This window comes from Chlorocebus sabaeus, chromosome 8 (assembly GCF_047675955.1).
Source record: "Chlorocebus sabaeus isolate Y175 chromosome 8, mChlSab1.0.hap1, whole genome shotgun sequence".
Taxonomy (NCBI): domain Eukaryota; kingdom Metazoa; phylum Chordata; class Mammalia; order Primates; family Cercopithecidae; genus Chlorocebus; species Chlorocebus sabaeus.
The window spans coordinates 144,822,418-144,843,164 of NC_132911.1; the positions used below are offsets into that span (position 1 = coordinate 144,822,418).

The 20,747-nt window shown below is 53.8% G+C and overlaps 1 protein-coding gene across 7 annotated transcripts in view; it reads left to right on the plus strand.

The window, feature by feature from the left end:
* The window catches only part of DENND3 (DENN domain containing 3), a 69,483-nt gene that overhangs the window by 38,805 nt on the left and 9,931 nt on the right, over positions 1-20,747 (plus strand). For all 7 annotated transcript variants that reach the window (XM_008001638.3, XM_008001639.3, XM_008001643.3 and 4 more), the window contains 6 exons: positions 1,416-1,937; positions 9,337-9,596; positions 10,687-10,857; positions 12,160-12,289; positions 14,774-14,881; positions 19,830-19,969. In XM_008001638.3, the coding sequence (XP_007999829.3) occupies positions 1,416-1,937; positions 9,337-9,596; positions 10,687-10,857; positions 12,160-12,289; positions 14,774-14,881; positions 19,830-19,969 (1,331 nt within the window). The remainder of the gene's footprint in view (positions 1-1,415; positions 1,938-9,336; positions 9,597-10,686; positions 10,858-12,159; positions 12,290-14,773; positions 14,882-19,829; positions 19,970-20,747) is intronic.

Consider the following 20,747-nt stretch of genomic DNA (forward strand, 5'->3'; position numbering starts at 1 on the left):
GTGGATTGCATGTGTATGAATACATATTTACACATACACACGTGTGATAGGCGGGGACGCCAGGCACCACAGGCTGTGTGTGTCTGTGTGTGGATTGCATGTGTATAAATACATATTTACACATACACACGTGTGATAGGAGGCAGGGGGCACCAGGCACTTTCTAGAGCCAGAGCTGTGAAGGAGCCCAGGGCCCCTGCCCTCGTGGAGTTGGCATTCCAGGGCCAGGGCTAAAGTGAGCAGGGCCAGGGATGGGGAGGGGCTGTGACTGTGGTTGGGACATTTCTACAGAGATGGGAGTGCATGGAGAGGCTGAGCCCTGCCTGGCGCCTTCTCAGGGAGGTACATCCTGTCCCTAGTGGATGGGAGAAACTGTTGGGAGGCCGGGGCCTTGACCCCCGGGGCACCTGCAGCTGCTGTCTCAGGCCCAGGCAGCAAGCACCACGCGGCTCCTCCTGATCACTGTGCTCGGACCCCAGGAGCCGCATGAGCGACAGCTTGATGACCCCGAGGGCTATGGTCTAGCAGGGGCAGTGTGCGCGAATGACAGACCACCTTGCCTTTATCAGCTGAGCGCTGGAGCTCAGAGCAAACATTCTGGAGGCCACTGTGGGGTCTGAGCCTTCTGCCCCTGGCTGTGTGACCCTGGGCAGGCGACTTCACCTCCCTGGTTCTGTGGTTCCTCTTCTGAACACCTGTCAGTCTGCTGCTGGCAGATGCCCTGTGCCCACTCACCCTGGGAGCATGCTCCGCTTTCCCTGCCCTTGGAACCTTCCCCTGGAGACCCCGTGACCCTCCGCCTGCTCTCTCGGTCCACTGGAGCTCCTGGGAGAAGAGGAAGCCCGGCACCCAGTTGCCTAGCACCCGGAGGGCCCTTAGGTAATATCTGTAGAAGGAGTTGGTGTGAGACACACACCTGGTTGAAGTTTGGCTCAGACACTTAGTCTCTGTGTACCTGGGACAAGTAACCCAGGCTGTGGAAGCCTCAGTTTCCACATCTGTAGAACAGGACTCTAATACTAATACCCCTGTCCTGAGTGGTCTTTAAGGTAAATGAAATAGTGGTTCTAAAGGGCTTCATCCTGCCTAGCAAGTACATCTTGGCTTCGACTATTAGCTTCATCCTCAAATAAAGCCTCAGTACCCGATACCTCAATAGTATTAGTAGTTGTAGCAAGTCAAATTGCTCAGTGAATGCTAGCTGCTGTTTTCCTGGGGGTACCATGGGAGCAAAGTGAGGGTTCTCTCATGCCTCCCAGGGCAGTGGGTGCGTGGAGCTTTCTGGAGGGACACACCCATTCTCATTTTGTTTTGCATCCAGAGAAACATCGTCCTTGACAAGATGATGTCACAGGGACACGTGTTCGTTTGTAAGGGCTGTGCTAATGGTCTCCTTTTTCCCCTTAATGTTTTAGTTCTGAATGTGACGCTGAAGTCCCCATATACATTCAAGATTCCCGAAATCCACTTTCCGCTGGTGAGCGAGTGCGTGCAGGTGTACTATGCCGACTTTGTCACCCTGCTGAGCAAGGCCATGGACTTTCTGGCCCCTGATAACTCTCTGCTCCTGGCCCGCTATTTCTACCTCCGAGGGCTCGTTCATCTGATGCAAGGACAGCTGCTGAGAGCCCTCTTGGACTTCCAGAATCTGTATAAGACAGACATACGGATCTTTCCCGCTGATTTGGTGAAGAGGACGGTGGAATCCATGTCTGCCCCCGAGCGGGCACAGGCGGAGCAGGCGCCGGAGCTGATGCGGCTCATCAGCGAGATCCTGGACAAGCCGCACGAGGCCTCGAAGCTGGATGACCACGTGAAGAACTTCGAGCTGCCCAAAGAGTACATGCAGCTGGACGACTTCATGAAGCGAGTCCAGGAGTCAGGGATGGTGAAGGACGCCCGCACCATCCAGCGGCTGTTCGAGGCCTTGACTGTAGGTAAGAGGACGCCTGGCACCATCACCGATTTTATTATTTAGAGACAGGGTCTGGCTCTGTCGCCTAGGCTGGAGTGGACTGGTGCAATCACAGCTCACTGCAACCTCTACCTCCTGGGCTCAAGCAGTCCTCCCACCTCAGCCTTCCGAGTAACTGGGACTACAGGTACGTGACACCGAGCCCAGCTAATTTTAGTACTTTTTGTAGAGACAGGGTTTCAGTATGTTGCCCAGGCTGGTCTGGAACTCCTGGGCTCAAGTGATGCACCCACCTCGGCCTCCCTAAGTGCTGAGGTTATAAGCGTGAGCCACTGAACCAGGCCCATATATTTTATTTTACTTTATTTATTTTTGAGACAGAGTCTTGTTCTGTCTCTCAGGCTGGAGTGCAATGGCACGATCTTGGCTCACTGCAGCCTCCACCTCCTGGGTTCAAGTGATTCTCCTGTCTTAGCCTCCCGAGTATCTGGGATTATAGGCATGTGCCTCCACACCCAGCTAATTTTTGTATTTTTGTAGAGACAGGGTTTCACCATATTGGCCAGGCTGGTCTCGAACTCCTGACCTCAAGATGATCCACCTGCCTTTACCCCCCAAAGTGCTGGGATTATAGGCATGAGCCACCATGGCTGGTCCCCTATATTTTAAATACTTAACGACAATGGTCAGGTAACAGCAGTGGTGAGGTAAGCCGCCAGCAGGTGACAGGCAAGACCGCTGCAGCACCGTGGTCTTTACTGTTGCTCTGGGCACTTACCTGGGAACGGGTGTGGTTGGCGGGTCCCTTAGGCAATGTGCCTGTTGCTGAGATCTTAAACAGTCTCCAGGCTGGGCTCTGAGCTGCGCTCTGTGTGGGTGGGAGGGACGTAGAATTGCTGATGGGAGATAATGCACTCTGTGTGGGTGGAAGGGACGTAGAATTGCTGATGGGAGATGAAGATGCTCCTTGCCTGGGAGAATTGCTCAGCATCTATACAGAACCATGGCCTTGGCTGAAATGCTGCAGACGCATGCAAAAGCAGGGACACGGGACAAATGCCAGGGTCCTGTGACAAATGTCACGGTCCTGCGCCCAGACCGACACCTGCTGCGTTTCCCATGGAGTGCAGTGGGCTTGTGCTTAGACCCAGCGCGGGCCCCGTGCACCTCTCTCCCTTCCTCCCCAGAGGGAGCCATTGTCCCAAGCTGGAGCTCTTTTTTCTGGCCATGTTTTTATGCATTTACTACAAACGGATGCACCTGACACAGGACCTAGGTTTTGTGAGTTTAAACACAAAAGTGGGAGAATGGGAATTGTCCCACCACATGTCTGAGTTTGCACATGCTGTTCACTCATGGTGTTTTTGAGAAGTATCTGTGTCGCTCCACATCCGCTGGGTTCATTCACTTCAACCACTGCCTGTGCTGTAGTGTGTGGGCACCTTTTGTCCACCTGTTTCACCATCAGTGGTGTCACACCTGTTTCCTGGAGTATGTGTGGGTCAGTCCCTCTCAGATGTGTACCTAGGGCCTGCTTTGAGATGTGACAACCGTCGTTCGGGCTTGGCAAGGGCTGCGCTTCCATCCTCCCAGGCAGCACACATTCCTCGGTCTCGACTCTCACCCGTTGTGAGTGTGCAAGGATGCCACAGTGACGTCGCAAACAGCACACGTGCTCGGGAGCAGTTCTGGTTTCTTTTCTGTGAGCTGCGTTGCCATGGTCTTTGCCCACTTTTATCTTGGGCTGCTTTTCCTTTCCTTACGGATGTGTAGGGCTCTTCGGGCCCTCGGGAGAAGCTGTCCTGGTGACAGAGGCCTGGCAGGTCGCTCTTCCGGCTGTGAACAGGTGCTGCGGAATGCAATTTCCTTGCTTATCTTGCCTGTGGCCTCTGAGGGATGTCATGGCCGAGTGTGTATGTGGGTGTGAAAATGTGTGTATGTGTGTATATGAATGTGTGTGGGTGTGAAAATTGTGTGTGTGTATGTGTGTATATGTGTGTGGGTGTGAAAATGTGTGTGTGTATGTGTGTATATGTGTGTGGGTGTGAAAATGTGTGTGCGTATGTGTGTATATGTGTGTGAGAGCCTGCGTGTGTGTGTGCACGCGCCGTACCTCTCCCTGTGTGGTGAAGCCATCAGATCGTGCGCTCACTGGTCCCAGTTGTCGAGTCCAGTGAGGGTGAGCTCAGATGCTCTGTGGTCACTTCCCGTGCTGTGCTTTGGGGACACTGCAGTGATGCACCAGCCAAGCAGGGCAGGGTGGGACCCACTTCCGTCGAGCTCCTGTGGATGGTGAGCACCACCCAGCAGCCACCTGTGGGGCAGGGCAGGGGCTGAATCCCACTGGGGGTGCCTGTCTCTCACGTGACAGGAGTCATCTCGGGCCAGCTCCTTCTGTCACTCCCCTGTGGCCTGGAGCAGCCTGCTGTCTCCTGGTCACGAGCTGGCCGTGGGCATTAGCACCACAAGAGCAGGGTCCGTCCACCTTTTAAGGCACCTCCGCCCCTGCCACACAGTGACTTCTGTTTCCTCTCATTGGGCAGAATCGTGTCATGTGGCCGCCCAGTTGCAAGGGAGCCCGGGAAGGGGGGTTTGCAGTGGGGTGTGTGGGCCCTGTCCAGCAGACCTGGCTGGCTGGGATAATGCCATCAGTGGCCCTGTTGTCACTTTGGCCTTGCTTACGTTGCCGATTAGGTTAGGAAATGGTCTTGATTCTGGGATATGTGAGCCTGAAGTTACCAGTGTAAAGCAGCACCTAATATATGTTTTGGCCAAATGGGCATTTGTTAAAAAAAAGTTTGGTCAGAGCTCAGTGTCACCATCTTTGGACGAATTTATGTGATATAAGAATACATCAGAGATTTTATTCAAAAAATTATTGCAATTTCATCATTACATACTTTAATGGCAAAATATGCTATTAACAGCGCAAGGTCAATATGCTCCCTGTTGCAGCTGCCCGTGAGGTGGCCCTCCCCAGGGACGCTGACGTGTCTGCCGCCTCCAGCATGGCCGTGCACAAGCAAGACATCCATGGACGGCTCCAATGGTGACGTCGCCTGCACGCCACCGAGCTGAGCAGGAACAGTTGTATTAGAGACGTGTGGGTGACAAGAGCGAGGTTAACAGCTGGTGTTTGTGTGAAACTGGAGTCAAATGAAGACTGGGCACTGTGCCCACGTGGGCCTGTGCAACAAGCGCGTGCATGGCAGCTGCTGTGGATCGCACAGGCTCCTGAGTGTGCCTGGTGTCCAGAGATGTGCACAGTGGTCCTAAGTGTGCAGTGTCGGCGGGTGTGCACAGTGGCTGTGGGTTCGCATAGTAGCCATGGGTGTGCACAGTAGTGGGTGTGCACAGTGGCTGTGGGTTTGCATAGTAGCCATGGGTGTGCACAGTGGCTGTGGGTGTGCATGGTGTCTGTGGGTGTGCATAGTGGTGGGTGTACCGCACAATGGGTGTGCACAGTGGCCGTGGGTGTGCATGGTGCTGGTGGGGTGTGTGTGCAGTGTCTGTGGGTGTGCACTATGGTAGGTGTGCACCGTGTCTGGTGTGCACAGTGGCTGCACTTTGGTAGGTATGCACAGTGGGTGTGCACGGTGGTGGCCGTGCACAGTGTCTGGCTCTGCATAACGGTGTCTGTGGGTGTGCACGGTGCCTGTGGGTGAGCATAGTGGTGGGCGTGCTGCATAGTGTGGGTGTGTGCCGTGGTGGTGGGCATGCACGGTGGGTGTGCATAGTGTCTGTGGGTGAGCATAGTCGTGGGCGTGCTGCACTGTGGGTGTGTGCAGTGAGGGTGGGTGTGCACAGTGTCTGGATGTGCACAGTGGCGGTCGGTGTGCACAGTGTCTGTGGGTGTGCACTGTGGTGGGCGTGCACAGTGTCTGTGGGTGTGCACAGTGGTGGGCATGCACAGTGTGTGGGTGTGCACTGTGGTCGGTGTGCACAGTGTCTGGATGTGCACAGTGGCGGTCGGTGTGCACAGTGTCTGTGGGTGTGCACAGTGGTGGGCGTGCACAGTGTCTGTGGGTGTGCACAGTGGTGGGCGTGCACAGTGTCTGTGGGTGTGCACAGTGGTGGGCATGCACAGTGTCTATGGGTGTGCACTGTGGTCGGTGTGCACAGTGTCTGGATGTGCACAGTGGCGGTCGGTGTGCACAGTGTCTATGGGTGTGCACTGTGGTCGGTGTGCACAGTGGATGTGCACAGTGGCGGGCGGGCGGTGTGCACAGTGCCTGTGGGTGTGCGTGGTGGCGGGTGTGCACAGTGAGCTTGGGCATGCACTGTCTTGTTCTGCTGCAGTGCTGCTGGCGTGGTGTCCACAGCTGGCTGAGCACTGGCAGCGGCTGCGGTGAGTGCTGCTCCTTGCCTGAGGGGACTTTGGTCTTGCTGCTCCTCCCATGGTTGGGGTTTTCTAGAGCCCTGAGTGCCCTCGACCTGAGGTCAGCACTGTTGTCTGTGAGAAGAAGCTGTGTCAGGCTCTGGTGACACTCACTTCACCCTGCCCAGCCCCAGTAACTGCTGTGGACCAGGTAGCTAGAAGATTTGCCCTGAGTGGTGCAAGGGGCAGGACCCGTGGCTGGGGCTCCACACTCAGGGTGTCTGGCTCCTTCATTAGGTGATGGTTTCGCCCATTCATTCTCACTCACTCTCCTTTTCCTGTTTTTTGGGCCTCTCCTCGCCTGGCCACCTGACCAAAAGATTGTTTTATGTGATGTGATTCACATAACAAGTGCTTCTGCCTTAAACCCAGAGTCTGCGCCTTGGCTTACGCCTCCATCCTAGGCCAAGGCTAGAGGATGGCTTAAGCCCAGGAATTTGAGGCTGTAGTGAGCTATGATCACACCACTGCACTCCAGCCTGGGTGACAGAGCAAGACCCTGTCTCTAAATTAAAAAAAAAAAGAAAATGAAATACATGAAATAAAATGAACACTAAAATAAATCCAGCAACTCAGAACCCTTGGAAAGTGTAGGCTGAGGCGCCCCAGGCCGAGGCGGAGGCGGCTGCATTGAATGGTATTTCTGAAACAGAAGAGGGACTCTGGCAAACGATCTTAGGTGTGGAGTCGGGAGAGGACCTACATGCTCTTTGCGACCTCACAGATGACCTTACTGCTCAGCACAGGGGCTGCAGAGACCTGGCCTGACAGGCCTCGCCCACCGGGCCACAGCACCCTCCTTTGTCTTCTTCTGTGACTTCTTTGGAACAATCACCCTGCACCTAGAGAGACCCTTACTGGTGCATATTTCTCTTTTGTTTGGATCTGGTGACTAGAAAATACAGACAGGCAAAAGGAAGAATTCATTGGGAATCCTGCCACCTGGTGGAGATTTTCGCATAGCCGCCTGGCGCCTGCGCTGTGTGCTGAAGCCTGCCTTCCTGCTCAGCTCACCCTGCAGGGCCCCCAGTGCTTGTGACTCCGAAGTGAGACTAAGAGTCCTCCTGAGCGGTGGCTCAAGCCTGTAATCCCAGCACTTTAGGATGCCGAGACGGGAGGATCACGAGGTCAGGAGATCGAGACCATCCTGGCTAACACGGTGAAACCCCGTCTCTACTAAAAAATACAAAACACTAGCCGGGCGAGGTGGCGGCGCCTGTAGTCCCAGCTACTCGGGAGGCTGAGGCAGGAGAATGGCGTGGAACCCGGGAGGCGGAGCTTGCGGTGAGCAGAGATCGTGCCACTGCACTCCAGCCTGGGTGACAGAGCGAGACTCCGTCTCAAAAAAAAAAAAAAAAAAAAAAAAATTCCTCCTGAGCCTGTGACAGCGCTGACTCTCTTCCCGTGGCATTCCTCTTTAAGTTGCTGCCATGGATTCCTTAGACAGGCGTCGCTGTTGATGCTTCGGTATGGAATCGGAGCAGGGGCGTGGCAGAGCTGGACCACTAGCCACGTCTTCTGGTTTCAGACTCGGGATCTGAGGATCTGAGGATCTGGGGTCACAGGTACTCCCCTTTCAAGTAGCAACCAGCAGGAAGGCATACCCCAGCTCTGGGCAGACCGTCTGCCCAGCCTCACAGCCCAGGTCTGCTGGCAAAGGGCTTTCCTCTCCGTGCCTCAGTTTCCCCTTGTGAATGAGCCACCTCATTCACAAGGTGGCTGAAAGTAGGACCCCATAGCGAGTGAATTGTGGTTCTTGGCGTATAGCAAGTGTTGCTGGACACAGCAGTGCCGTAAGGGAAGCGTGTGTGCAGCTCAGCAGTGGCCTGGCCAGGATATCTCTTTCTTATCAGGGAAGGCTGTGTGTAGGCATGTCTACCTGGGTATTGAGGGATGGGTAGGAGTTTCCTGGTGTGAGCAGGCAAGATGAGTGTGTGTGTGTGTGTGTGTAACAACACGACCTGTTTGGGAGCATGCTTGGTACGGCTGGGCTGTGGGGTGGGTAGGTGGGGCCCAATCTTGGAGGAATGTGGCGGCGGTGTACAGAAGCAGCCCTGAGTGTTGAAAACGGGAGCGGGAGCTCCTCCCTGCATTTTAGAAAAGTGGCTCTGAGTGCCGAGCAAAGCAGGCTGTGAGTGGGGCTGGCTCTGAAGGCAGGAGCCACTGAGGAGGGGTTTCCTGTGCAGAATTGAGGGGGACTTGCCGCACGTCAGGGGATGGAGAGAGGGACAGACAGGCTTGGGACACAGGGTGGAGGCAGAGCCGAGCAGGCAGGCTAGGGGCTTGAGTTGGCAGGACCTGCCGGCAGGGACTTGGGATTTCCAAGGGGTTGTCCCATCTCCAGCTCTCCAGCTGACAGATAAGCAGGTTCTTTTCACGACTTGCCAGGAGTCTCTGTGAACAGCCATGAAGCGGGCCTCAGGCTCAGGCCCCTCTGACTCCAGAGCCTGTGAGTGCTGGCCTCATGGGAAGGTGACTGCTTCTCATCAGCGGAGATGATTTCAGTTGCAAACAATAAAAGTTAATGATTTGCTTGTAACGAAAAAGTGTGGAGGTCAGGCCAGTTTCAGGCGAGGCGGACTCAGTGGCAGGGCAGTGTCGCTAAGGATCCAACCTTCCCGGCATTAGCTTCATCCTAGAACTAGCTCCCCTCGTGACCCTGAGACAGTGGCCACCAGTTCTAGTGATGAGGAAGGTCTTTGTCACCATTAGAAGAGTGTCCTTGTCCCGAAGGACTTTCCTACCCAAAGGTAAGAGTTGCTGTGACTACCTGAAGCAGGTCCCATGGCCGTCCCAGAGTGGGGGGCTGGAACGGGCTGCGGGCTCAGCCTAGATCGTGTGCCCCTCCCTTGACAGCTGGACACACCTGGGCTGCCCGGGAGGGCCCTGGAAAACCTTCTAGGCAATGTCCATCCAGCGCCCAGTCCTGGCGCCACCTGCTGCCGGGTTCCGGTAGTGCGTGGTTTCTTCAGGTCATGCAGAGGCCCTTGCGGCTCCCGATGTATGTGCCTATAAGATACCTCTCCTTTCTTATAAAACTAAGGACAGCAGAAACAAATCGACCCAGAAACATTCAAAGATTTCTACAACTGCTGGAAGGAGACAGAAGCAGAAGCCCAGGAGGTCAGTCTGCCGTGGCTGGTGATGGAACACCTGGATAAAAACGAGTGTGTGTATAAGTTGTCCAGCTCCGTCAAGACGAACCTAGGTGTTGGCAAGATCGCCATGACCCAGAAGCGTCTGTTCCTCCTAACCGAAGGAAGGCCAGGCTACGTGGAGATTTCCACCTTCAGAAATATAGAGGTAAGGGCAGCACGGGCAGGCGGTGCCGGACCCCGCAGATGGCTGGAGCGGGCCCTGAGCTCTCTGCCAGCCATGCCAAGTACCAGCCGCAGGCCTTCTGCAGACCACTTGGCTTCCTGTCCCTCAGTTTGCTCATCCGTAAAGCAGGAATACGGCTGATACCTTCTCCGTGGGTGGTGGGGATTGAATCGTTTACATACGGAGCAGGCTTAGAATGGTAACTGCTTTTCTAACACAACTGACTTGCATCTGGGAGGCAGGAAGCAAGAAGCAGCGTGGGCTGACATTCTCATTAGGGACAGTAGGATGCGTTCATTCATCCATGAGATGTCTGCTGAGAAACTGCTGTGTGCCGGCCACAGTGAACCACAGTAGCTCACATTTTCTCGTCACAGTCAGACCTGGTTCATGTAAAACATAACAAGTTTATTTTATAACAATTAAAAAATCTTCGAACAGTTTTAGCATCCTACTTTAAAGGTGGTCATTTTCCCTGTCGAGGAAATCTGAATTTCATCCTGATTCATCTTATGCCTATAGTTGTTTTCCCAGATTTAAGGGGACTATAAGAGGCGTGTCCGATACCCGAGTGTTTTATGTGATCACCTGCTGAGTGGTCATAGAAGCCGGAAGGGCAGTCAAGCCACAGTCGCAGCCCATAGTAAATGCTCGGCCAGTAGATCCACCTCTTGCTGTATTCAGTGTATTCTTTTCTCCACACCTGCTTTGCCAGACTTCCTTCTAGAATTCCAAAGAAAGTTAAATAAGTACCAAGAAAGGGAGATGGAAGTAAAAAAAAAAAAAAAGCGGGAGAGAGACGTGTTTCAGGATGTGAAAGAATGCGCCGCCTTCAGACACTAGGCGAGCCCAGCTGTGTGGGTGCGTGTAGGTGCTGCACCCGGGCGAATCCTACCTGCCGTCCGCAGGAATACCGCCCCTCACCCCGGGCCCTGCCTTCCACGTGCCAGCAGGGTGCGTGCCTGCAGCCCATCTGCCTCTTCATTCCAGAGCCCGCTCTGCCGCTGTCTCTGGTTAATCCACATGTTCTCTGAGTGTGACCTTCCTAACTCTTTCTTTTCTGCCTCTGCAGGAGGTCAGGAGCACCTCTACTGCATTTCTACTTAGGAGAATACCCGCTCTAAAAATCAAAGTGGCGTCCAAGAAAGAAGTCTTCGAAGCCAACCTGAAAACTGAGTGTGACCTTTGGCACCTGATGGTGAAGGAGATGTGGGCTGGGAAGAAGCTGGCCGATGACCACAAGGTGGGAGACACGGGTCCCCTCTGCCCTTTGCTGTGGCTGCCTCGGGGGCCTTCACCACCTGTGGGTCCTGTGGCGGTCCTCAGCTGTGAGTGCTCAGGGTCAGGTCTGGGTCTCCTAAGCAGAGTGAGTTTGTCGGGCACCATCTTGACAGAAGCATTGAAGATGTTGTGGTCTGTGTGGCCCAGCGAGAGGCCTCCTGGCGCTAGGGAAGGGCATGATGAGAAGACGCAGGGCGGTCTAGACAGGTGTGGGTGCTCTACTGCCCGCTTCGGGCTGGCGACGTCCCAGAGAGTGGGGCTAGGGGTGGCCGGTGCTGGTGCCATGCACACCCGCAGGCCGGAGTTGGGGGTTTTGGGCTCCCCTGCTCTGAGCGACTCTTCACGGCCACAGGATTTGGAATTTGGCAGGGACAGTGCTGCTTTCCTTCCACAGGGTTAAGATGATTTTCTAGGGATTGTTGTACCTTGATTTACTTTGGGCCAAATTGATAGCTTTGATGATATCAAATGACAATTGCACCGTAATGAAGGGAACCATGGGCAGGTGGTGTGTAGAGGGGGCATCCACGCTGCTCAAGGGCGGGACAAGATAGGAAGACACCTTAGAAAATGGGCAAAGACCGTGAACGTGGAACTCACAGAAAGGGAACAGCTCACCAGGTTATGAAGAGGTGCATAGCCCCACCAATCCTCAGAGAAATGCCGGGGACGATGGCACCCACCGCAGTGGCAGTGCTAGGAGAAACAGGCGGGGCCACAGCAGGAGGGCTGCTGTTATTACAGGAAGTTCCCGGTCACAGGGCGGAGGGTGACTGGGTCCTGTCTAAGATTCCAGTGCCCTGTGGCTTTTGGACTAGCCATCTGATGCTGTACCCACTGGTTTACAGAGCATAAACCAGCATAGTCAAACCAAAGCCCGTGGGCCCGTGGACTGTCTGTGTAAGTAAAGTTTTACTGGAACACAGTCCTGCCTGCTTGTTTATGAAATGTCCCCGGGTGCTCCCGTGCCGCAGTGGCAGGCAGCGGGTGATGTCAGCTGAGACTGGCCGCAAAGCTTGAAATGCCTCCTGTCTAGCCCCTTCTAGAAAACACTGGCCGAGCCCTGGTATAAACAGTCCATATTTGTCTTAATTAAGAGAAAAAATATATGACATAAGATCCAAATTCATCGGTGATTTAAACTCTTCATGTCACTTTGAAAACATGCGTTTCGGAAGGATTGTTCTGTGTGAGGAGACAAGGTCTCCAGTGAACTGACCTTAGCGATTCTTGCTGTCTTGAAAGGCACGTGTTTCTGTTCTAGGACCCTCAGTACGTCCAGCAGGCGTTGACCCACGTCTTGCTGATGGATGCTGTCGTGGGCACGCTGCAGTCACCAGGCGCCATCTACGCTGCCTCCAAGTTATCCTACTTCGATAAGATGAGGAAAGAAGGTAAGATATGCTCATTCTTAGCATGAATCATTGTCCTGATTACACACCTTAAGTGATTTTATCTGGTCGATGTCTGTTTTATCAAGTAGAACCGAGCCCAGATCTCCCGGTTTTTTCTTTTATATTTGTAATTTACTTTTGAGTCGCACACCTTGTCCGGCATCTTTCCTTCCTTCACTGCACAGTGCACCTTGGAGCCCCTTGCTCATCCGTCCGATTGAGGCACCTCGTCGTTTGCGTGTCTGGATAGCATTGCAGAGTACGCTGCAAGCATTTGTGGTGATTCTTAGTTGCAAACAGCAGCCTTTCCTCTGGCTGGTGGAAGCACAGTGGAAACCTGTGGGAGGCTGTGGAGCGGCTCCTGGAATCTCTGACTGGCGGGGAGCAGGTGTCTGGGGCTTGCAGTTAGGAACGCACCTGCTGAGAAGCTGGGCACCTCTGCACAGCCGGCCTGTTGACTGATGGGCTTCGCCACTGCGTGAGTGAGCAGAGGCCCTGCATGTCAGGATTCGCTGTTTTCTTGATTGGGTCAGCTGTCCCAGACAGGAGCCCTCTGGCCATCCTGTAGATGTGGATCTGGCTCTCGCATTCTGGAAGCCACAGGGGCTGCTGCTGGACTCCCATTTCCTTCTCGTGAAGGTCTTCAAGCCGAGGGTTTTCTGGTCTTTTTGTGACTGAGTGATAGACATTGTTCGGGTGAAGGACGTTTGGTCTGTCCCTTCACCAGTGAGTGAGCGCTGGCGTGCTCTCTGCGTTGTGGCTGCTGTGGGCATTCCTGTGCAAGCTCTGGTGTGCACACCTGTTTTCATTTCCCTTGGGCATAGATCTAGGGGACTCTGGCTTTTTAAAACGTTGTCCCAGAATTAGGAACAAACCTCACTTACGTGTTTATTCGCTTGGGTACAGTTTGCTCTCTTTGTGGCGTCTGTCACCAACTGCAGGACCTCTGCCACTTTCTGGGCACAGAATCCCTCTCCCACGTGACCCGGGAGACCTTGAGCTGCAGGAGCAGCCAGGCCCAGGTGCTTGTGTTCCTGCAAGGCCGGCCGAGTGGCCTGAAGGAGCTTTTGTCCAGCAGTCCTGGAACCAGACATTGATTGCTCTTTTTTTTCTCTTGGGAACAAAATCAAACAACCGCCCTACTTCAGCGGTTGATCTCATTCCAAACTCATGACTAATCTCTGTCGGGCGTTTACAGGAAAGCCTTCTAACGCCTCTGCTAGCAGCGCGTGACAGCAGAGGGGAGCTGCCACGCTGGTGTCACTCGGTGTGGTGCGCTGGCTCCCGCGCCCTCCTCACAAATCCGGAAACATTTTCCCATGGGTAAAGCTCATGACACATGAGCCTGAGCTTAATTTAGTAGCTTATGGGCAAGTCATGATGGAAGGTCTCCGACTGTACGGAATTAAATAACCGAAGGTGTCATAATCCGAGGCAGGAGCGGAAGAGGCGTTGGCCGCGGCCAGCTGGCTTTCACTGCAGCCCGGTGGAGCCCGCCAGCCTCGTGCGGAGTCCTGCTCAACCCCCTGCTGACAGTGCGATCCTCAGTCGATCACGGATGTCGATGTGTGTCGGGTTCTTCATCTTTCTTTTCTCAAAATGGGGAGAATGGGACCAGTCTCTCAGGTGGTCGTGAGAGTAACAAAATGATGGAAGAGAAGCACTTAAGGGGCAGGCCCTGGATGGCGGGGACTGAGGAAGTCCTTGATGCAGGAGGCCGAGGCGCCCGCAGGGGATGGCAGGGGAGGCCGCAGAGCAGGCTGGCCCCAGGGGCCTCCAGGCAGGAGGCCGCTTTAGGTTTTGCCTGGAAACATGGGTCGGGTTGGAAAGCAAGAGGAGCGCGAGGAGACCCTGAGGAGCAGTGGTTTTGAACAGGGGCGACGTTGCACCCTCCCTGCAGAGAGGTATTTGGCAGTGCCTGGAGATATCTGTGGCTGTGTGTGGGATGCTACTGGCATCTTATGATGCTCAACACCCCACGGCACACAGGATGCCGGGCATTCGCCCACAGCCAGGATTATCCAGCCCCACGTGCCCCTGGTTCTAGGTTGGGAAACTGCGCTCATGGGTTAGGTCTCTGGGTTTCATCTTGGGAAGCCTTCGTTACTGAGAATTTTATGTTTCCACTTTGCTGGGCATTGTGTCATGTTTGGGTGTAGCAAGCAGATGGGATGGCTCAGGAGCAGAGAAGAAGGCTGTGTGTAAACAAAGGCAGCTCAAGGCATAGGGGCGTGGAGGCGTGGTGTGGACACAGGTGGGGGATGCGCCTGGCCACTCACTCGCACACCAGGTGACAACCAAGAAAGGAGGCCGAGAGCGCGTGACTCTTTCAGCGCCCCGGGTCCAAGAGAGTTTCGTCTTCACAAATGAGGAAGTTTTACCTGCAAGCTGATACTCTGCAGAAATCAGAGTGCGTGAGGCCGTTGCGTCGCGTCCATCTCCTCGAGGCTGTGACAGTAACACTCCAAGTGTCTTGTGTTTCAGTGCCCATGGCATTTCCGAAGACAACCGTGGAAACACTGAAGCATAAAATCAACCCCTCGGCAGGGGAGACATTCCCACAAGCGGTGGATGCGCTGCTCTACACGCCAGGTAAGGCCCCTCTGCCCGCTCCTCGCTGCCAGTTTTCAGACAACCTGATGCGCTCAGGTTGGGTTCAGGGTCAGCCCCGAAGTGAAAGGGGAGCCAGTGTCACAGGGTAAGTGGGGACAAGGTGCCTGTTGCTTTCTGAGGTGAAGTGCTGAGTGACAGGTGTGCAGCTGGCCCGACCGCTCTGTGGACTTGGCCTCATGGTGACCGGAGCCTGAAAGCCCACGGTTGATGGAAATGGGGCCAGCACTTGAGCTCCCGCCCCAGGGCTGCCATCCCTCACCTTCTAGAGCAGTCGACGGTCACACTAGCTCTTTCTTTTTTTGAGACGGAGTCTTGCTGTGTCACCCAGGCTGGAGTGCAGTGGTGCAATCTCGGCTCACTGCAACCTCCAACTCCTGGATTCAAGTGATTCTCCTGCCTCAGCCTCCTGAGTAGCTGGGACTCCAGGCACCTGCCACCATGCCCGGCTAACACACTGGCACTTTCTAAAGCACTCTCGCTCACACTGTTTCCCCAGAAGCTTTTAATCGGATCCTTTTGTCACTGTGATAAGGTGATGACGCCTCAGATGTTTGTTGTCATAGCAACTGGAATGACAAGGAGCCTGTGCAGCCCTAAGTGCCTGCCAGTCCCTCTTCTCCGTTGGGTGCGGCTGCACCTGCACCTGTCTACTGTGCTTGACTTTCCTGGGACCCTGCATGCCGCATCAGGGTGGTGGCAGGAGAAGGAAATGGGCGCGGCCAAGGGTCTTGGTATAAACAAAGATGGCTGTCATGTTGCACGTTTAAACTGTGGAAAACAGTTTTATTTAATTCTGGCTTATGGAGAATGCGGCAGGGAAGCTTATGTTGAGGGTTCATAGTGTGCGATAACAAAGGAATACAGTTCTAGGCAGAAAAGATTTTTATTTTTTATTTTTTGTTTTGTTTTGTTTTGTTTGAGATGGAGTCTCACTCTGTCGCCCAGGCTGGAGTGCAGTGGCCAGATCTCGGCTCACTGCAAGCTCCGCCTCCTGGGTTTACGCCATTCTCCTGCCTCAGCCTCCCCCGAGTAGCTGGGACTACAGGTGCCTGCCATCACGCCCAGCTAGTTTTGTTTGTTTGTTTGTTTGTTTGTATTTTTTAATAGAGACGGGGTTTCACCATGTTAGCCAGGATGGTCTTGATCTCCTGACCTCGTGATCCGCCCATCTCGGCCTCCCAAAGTGCTGGGATTACAGGCTTGAGCCACTGTGCCCGGCTATGTTTTTTATTTTTTTGAGTCAGGGTCTTGCTCTGTTGCCCAGGCTGGAGTGTAGTTGTGCAATCACGGCTCATTGCAGCCTCGACCTCCTGAGTTCAAGTGATCCTCTCGCCTCAGCCTCCTAGGTAGCTGGGACCCCAGGCTTGTGCCACCAAACCCAGGCATGTGCCACCAAAACCAGGTGATTTAAAAAAATTACAGGTTTTTTAAAAAAGGACGGGGTTTCGCCATGTTGCCTAGGTTGATCTCGAACTCCTGGGCTCAAGCGATATCTCTCCGCCTTGACATCCCAAGGTGCTGGGATTACGGATGTGAGCCACTGCACTCAGCCCAGAAGGGATTTTTAAAATCGTCACTTTGTTTGTTGCATCTGCGTCTGCAGGTGTCAGCTGTAGGCGTCACCACTTCTCACAGGCCGTGTCTGCGGCTTCACAGAGCACCTGGCCGTTCACACACAGAGTTCATGCTTCAGGTGGGCAGAGAAGCTGTGTGTGAAGCGATTGCCCCATAAGAGAGTTTTTCTCTCTTCACGGGATGCCAAGAAACCCAAGAACGCCATAGACCCTGTCTGAGCGAGCAGGCAGCGTCATCAGGGCCGCCCCGCGTGAGGCCTACCCGATGTGTCTACGCCGGGCTCTGTGCTGATTTCGCCAGAGATAACTCCACAGACCAAGACACTTTGGCCGTGGCATTTGAATGCATGGTATTTTTAGGTCCCGGTTGGTTTCCCTGAAATGAAACTCACTCTGGGCTTCCTGTTGTGATGGGCGAGGAGTTCAGGCAGCTTCCCCTCCAGGAGCATCTCAAAGGCCTGCAGAGCGCGTGCAAAGCAGCCGTGGAGAACGGGGAAGCCACCTTTTCCTGTGGCTGCCAATTCTGGAAGGGGTGGCTGAGAAGCTGGTAGCCAAGCAGGGCTTTTGCAAGCCTTTTGGGATTATAGGGACAAGAGGTGGTCAGGCCCCATCAAGAAGCGGGAGTCTTGTTACTCCCGTTAGCTTGGGGCTGGGTCTCTGACAGGTTCCGAGGAGTGAGGAGAACCAACCCGCAGGCCGTAAGGCCACAGGTCAGCCCAGGCTGTGCCCAGGGGGAGCGTGCCCCTCAGGGCAGTGTCTCACCCATCGGAGCAACAGACCACTGGAATCGCACCCCAGAGAGACCGGGAGGCCTGCCCTTCTGGACTCAGGACGGAGGCAGCTCCGCAGGGCCGAGGATCGCTTGAATATCCTCGGGGGAAAGGTGAAACCTCGCCCCTTCAGACCGCACCGGGGTCAGGCCCAAGGAGGCTGAAATCTAAATGTGGTGGTAAAAGCAGGCAAATGTGAACCATGAAAGCAAGTAAACTTCTAGGCGATAGGGTAGAAGAATATTTTCATGACTTTATGGTAAAGAAAAAATTCATAAATTGTATATAAAAATACTAACCATAAAGGAAAACAGTGTTGAATTTGACTATATTAAAAGCAATGATTTTATTATTTTTATGTTTTCTGAGACAGGGTCTGGCTGTCACCCAGGTGCAGCGGCGTGATCACACCTCATTGTAACCTCTGCCTTCTGTGCGCTAGCGATCCTCCCCCGTCAGCCTCCTGATTAGCTGGACTACAGCTGCACACCATTTTGCCCAGCCAATTTCTGTATATATATATTTTTGTAGAGATGGAGTTTTGCCATGTTGCTCAGGCTGGTCTTGAACTCCTGAGCTCGAGCAATCTGCCGGATTTGGCCTCCAAAGTGCTGGGTTACAGGTGTGAGCCACCACAGCTGGCCTAAAGCAATGATTTTAAAAAGAAGACACTTTTTTTTCCTCCTTTCAAATGAGCTGGTTTAATTCATGGTGATACAGAATTGAGGGGAGAAGACCAAAGAGCGCCCTCTGGCAGGCTTCTGGGCGGCTTTACCTTACATTCACAGCTCAGGTGGGAATGACGGTGAGAAGCCACTAGAGATGTCACGTGACGTGCCACTGTCAGATTTTTAAAGTTTATTCTTGAATGTGCAACAGGCTCCAGGGCAACGCTCACTCTAGGTGAAGATGGCAAAAGCTGTCCTGGCAGGGATGCAGGTGTTGAAACAGGAGTGGAGTCCAGGCCGCCACCGCCCAGGCACAGGGAGCACGTGCTTTCCGCCAGGGGTCTTAGTTCCAGCTGTGGCTGGGCCTCCCTGCGGCCTGTGCTTTCGGCCCCTTGAGGTTCTGGTCCGTTTTGCTTTCTGCTGGAAGCCTCATCATCCCTGTCCCTCTGCTGGGCCTGCTTCTTGGGCTGTCTCAGAGGCTTCTTGCCATCTTCATGGCCGGACACGGTGCCCACGGCCCCTTTCCCCGACCCTGCCACAGGAAATGGACAGAGCCACTTCTGAGAGGTTGCAGATGCAAGTTGCAGACTGGGAAGGGTCTTTAAAATGGCTGCTGCTAAAATCATTGTGTTTAATGTAGTCAGATTCACCAGTCTTTTGCTTTATGGTATTTTGATATGTAATTTATGAATACAGCACCATGGAGTCAGTTAGGGGCTCATATCCAGAACACCGGGACAGCTGGCTGGGCGTGCCTGTGGTCCCAGTGAGGCGGGAGGGTGGCCGGAGCCCCGGAGTCAGAGCCTGCGGTTTGCTGTGATTGCACCTGTGAACGCTGCTGCATTCCAGCCTGGGCAACATGGCAAGACCTCGTCTATTAAAAAAATAAATAAATAGGCCGGGCGCGGTGGCTCAAGCCTGTAATCCCAGCACTTTGGGAGGCCGAGACGGGCGGATCACGAGGTCAGGAGATCGAGACTGTCCTGGCTAATACGGTGAAACCCCATCTCTACTAAAAAATACAAAAAACTAGCCGGGCGAGGTGGCGGGCGCCTGTAGTCCCAGCTACTCGGGAGGCTGAGGCAGGAGAATGGCATAAACCTGGGAGGCGGAGCTTGCAGTGAGCTGAGATCTGGCCACTGCACTCCAGCCTGGGCGACAGAGCGAGACTCCGTCTCAAAAAAAAAAATAAAAATAAAAATAAAAATAAAATAAAGAAAGAAAAGAGAGAGAGAGAGAGAGAGAGAGAAAGCAAGCAAGCAAGCAAGCAAGCAAAAATAATAGTAACAGTTACAAACTAGGGAGAATGAGACACAGACATTTCCCACAGGAGGGCATGGGTATGGCTAGTTAAAGCCATCAGGCTCATTAGCAATTAGAGAAATGCACTTAAAGCACAATTTAAAAGCCAAAAGCTCCACACCCTTGGAATGGCCAAAATTAAAAAGATGGACACCACCAAGCGTTGGGAAGGATGTGGAGCCCGTGACACGCGAGGGTGAGGGGGGCGCCATGGCCCCTGCCGCCATCTCTCCAGCTGCCCGCCCTCCCTGCCTCCCTCCCTCTGTGCCCACCTGCTCCTCTTCCGGTTCCCTCTGCCTGGCTGTTTTCTCTGGTGAATGATCACTCAGCCGGCAGCTCCTGGCTTAGCAAAGCTCGCGGGCATTCGGCTCTGCGTCCGCCTGTGGCTCTGCCCCTGTCTGTGTGGCCCCCCACCAGCCAGCTGCCCCCTCTGATTCTGAGCTCCCAGAGGGCAGGACAGCCTCTGCCTAGGCACATCGTTGTACGTCCAGCATCTAACATGGGCCTGGCACTTAGGTGGGTCCAAGAGACACCTGAGTAATGGCACCAGTCACCTGGTGCTACAGCAAAAGCATTCCCTCCGAACAGTTTTGGGCTGCTCTCTCTTCTTTAGGGCATCTTGACCCAGCCGAAAAAGTTGAAGACGCTCACCCCAAGTTATGGTGTGCTCTGAGCGATGGCAAGGTGACCGTGTTCGATGCTTCTTCCTGGACCATCCACCAGCACTGCTTTAAAGTGGGCACTGCAAAAGTGGTGAGTACATGAAGTGTCAGGAAAGAAGCCTCTGGATTCATGTGACTTCTGAAACCTGAGTGTGTTCATCCATATTCGACAGGAGGATACAAACTATTCCACAGCATCACTCAGTTTCTGTAAACAGGGGGTCTTAACTTTTACCTAGAGTTTTTAAATTAAATGTAAGCTTGTTCCAACCTTCTACTTACATGTCCTTATTGAAGGAGAAGATAATGGCTTTGACTTTCTCATCTAAAAGTAGATTTCAGGCCCCCATCTAAAAATAGATTGCGGCCAGGCATGGTGGCTCACGCCTGTAATCCCAGCACTTTGGAAGGCCGAGGTGGGCGGATCACGAGGTCAGGAGATCAAGACCATCCTGGCTAACACGGTGAAACCCTGTCTCTACTAAAAAAATACAAAAAATTAGCCGGGCATGGTGGTGGGCACCTGTAGTCCCAGCTACTCGAGAGGCTAAGGCAGGAGAATGGCGTGAACCCGGGAGGCGGAGCTTGCAGTGAGCCGAAATCGGGCTGCTATACTCCAGCTTGGGTGACAGAGCAAGACTCCGTCTCAGAAATAAATAAATAAATAAATAAATAAATAAATAAATAAATAAATAAAGGTAGACTGCAGGGGCTCACACCTGTAATCTCAGCACTTTGGGAGGCTGAGGTGGGTGGATTGCCTTGAGCCCAGTAGTTTGAGACCAGCCTGGGCAACAGAGTGAGACCCCGTCCCTACAAAAATTAGCCGTGCGTGGTGGAACGTGCCTGTGGTCCCAGTTACTTGGGAA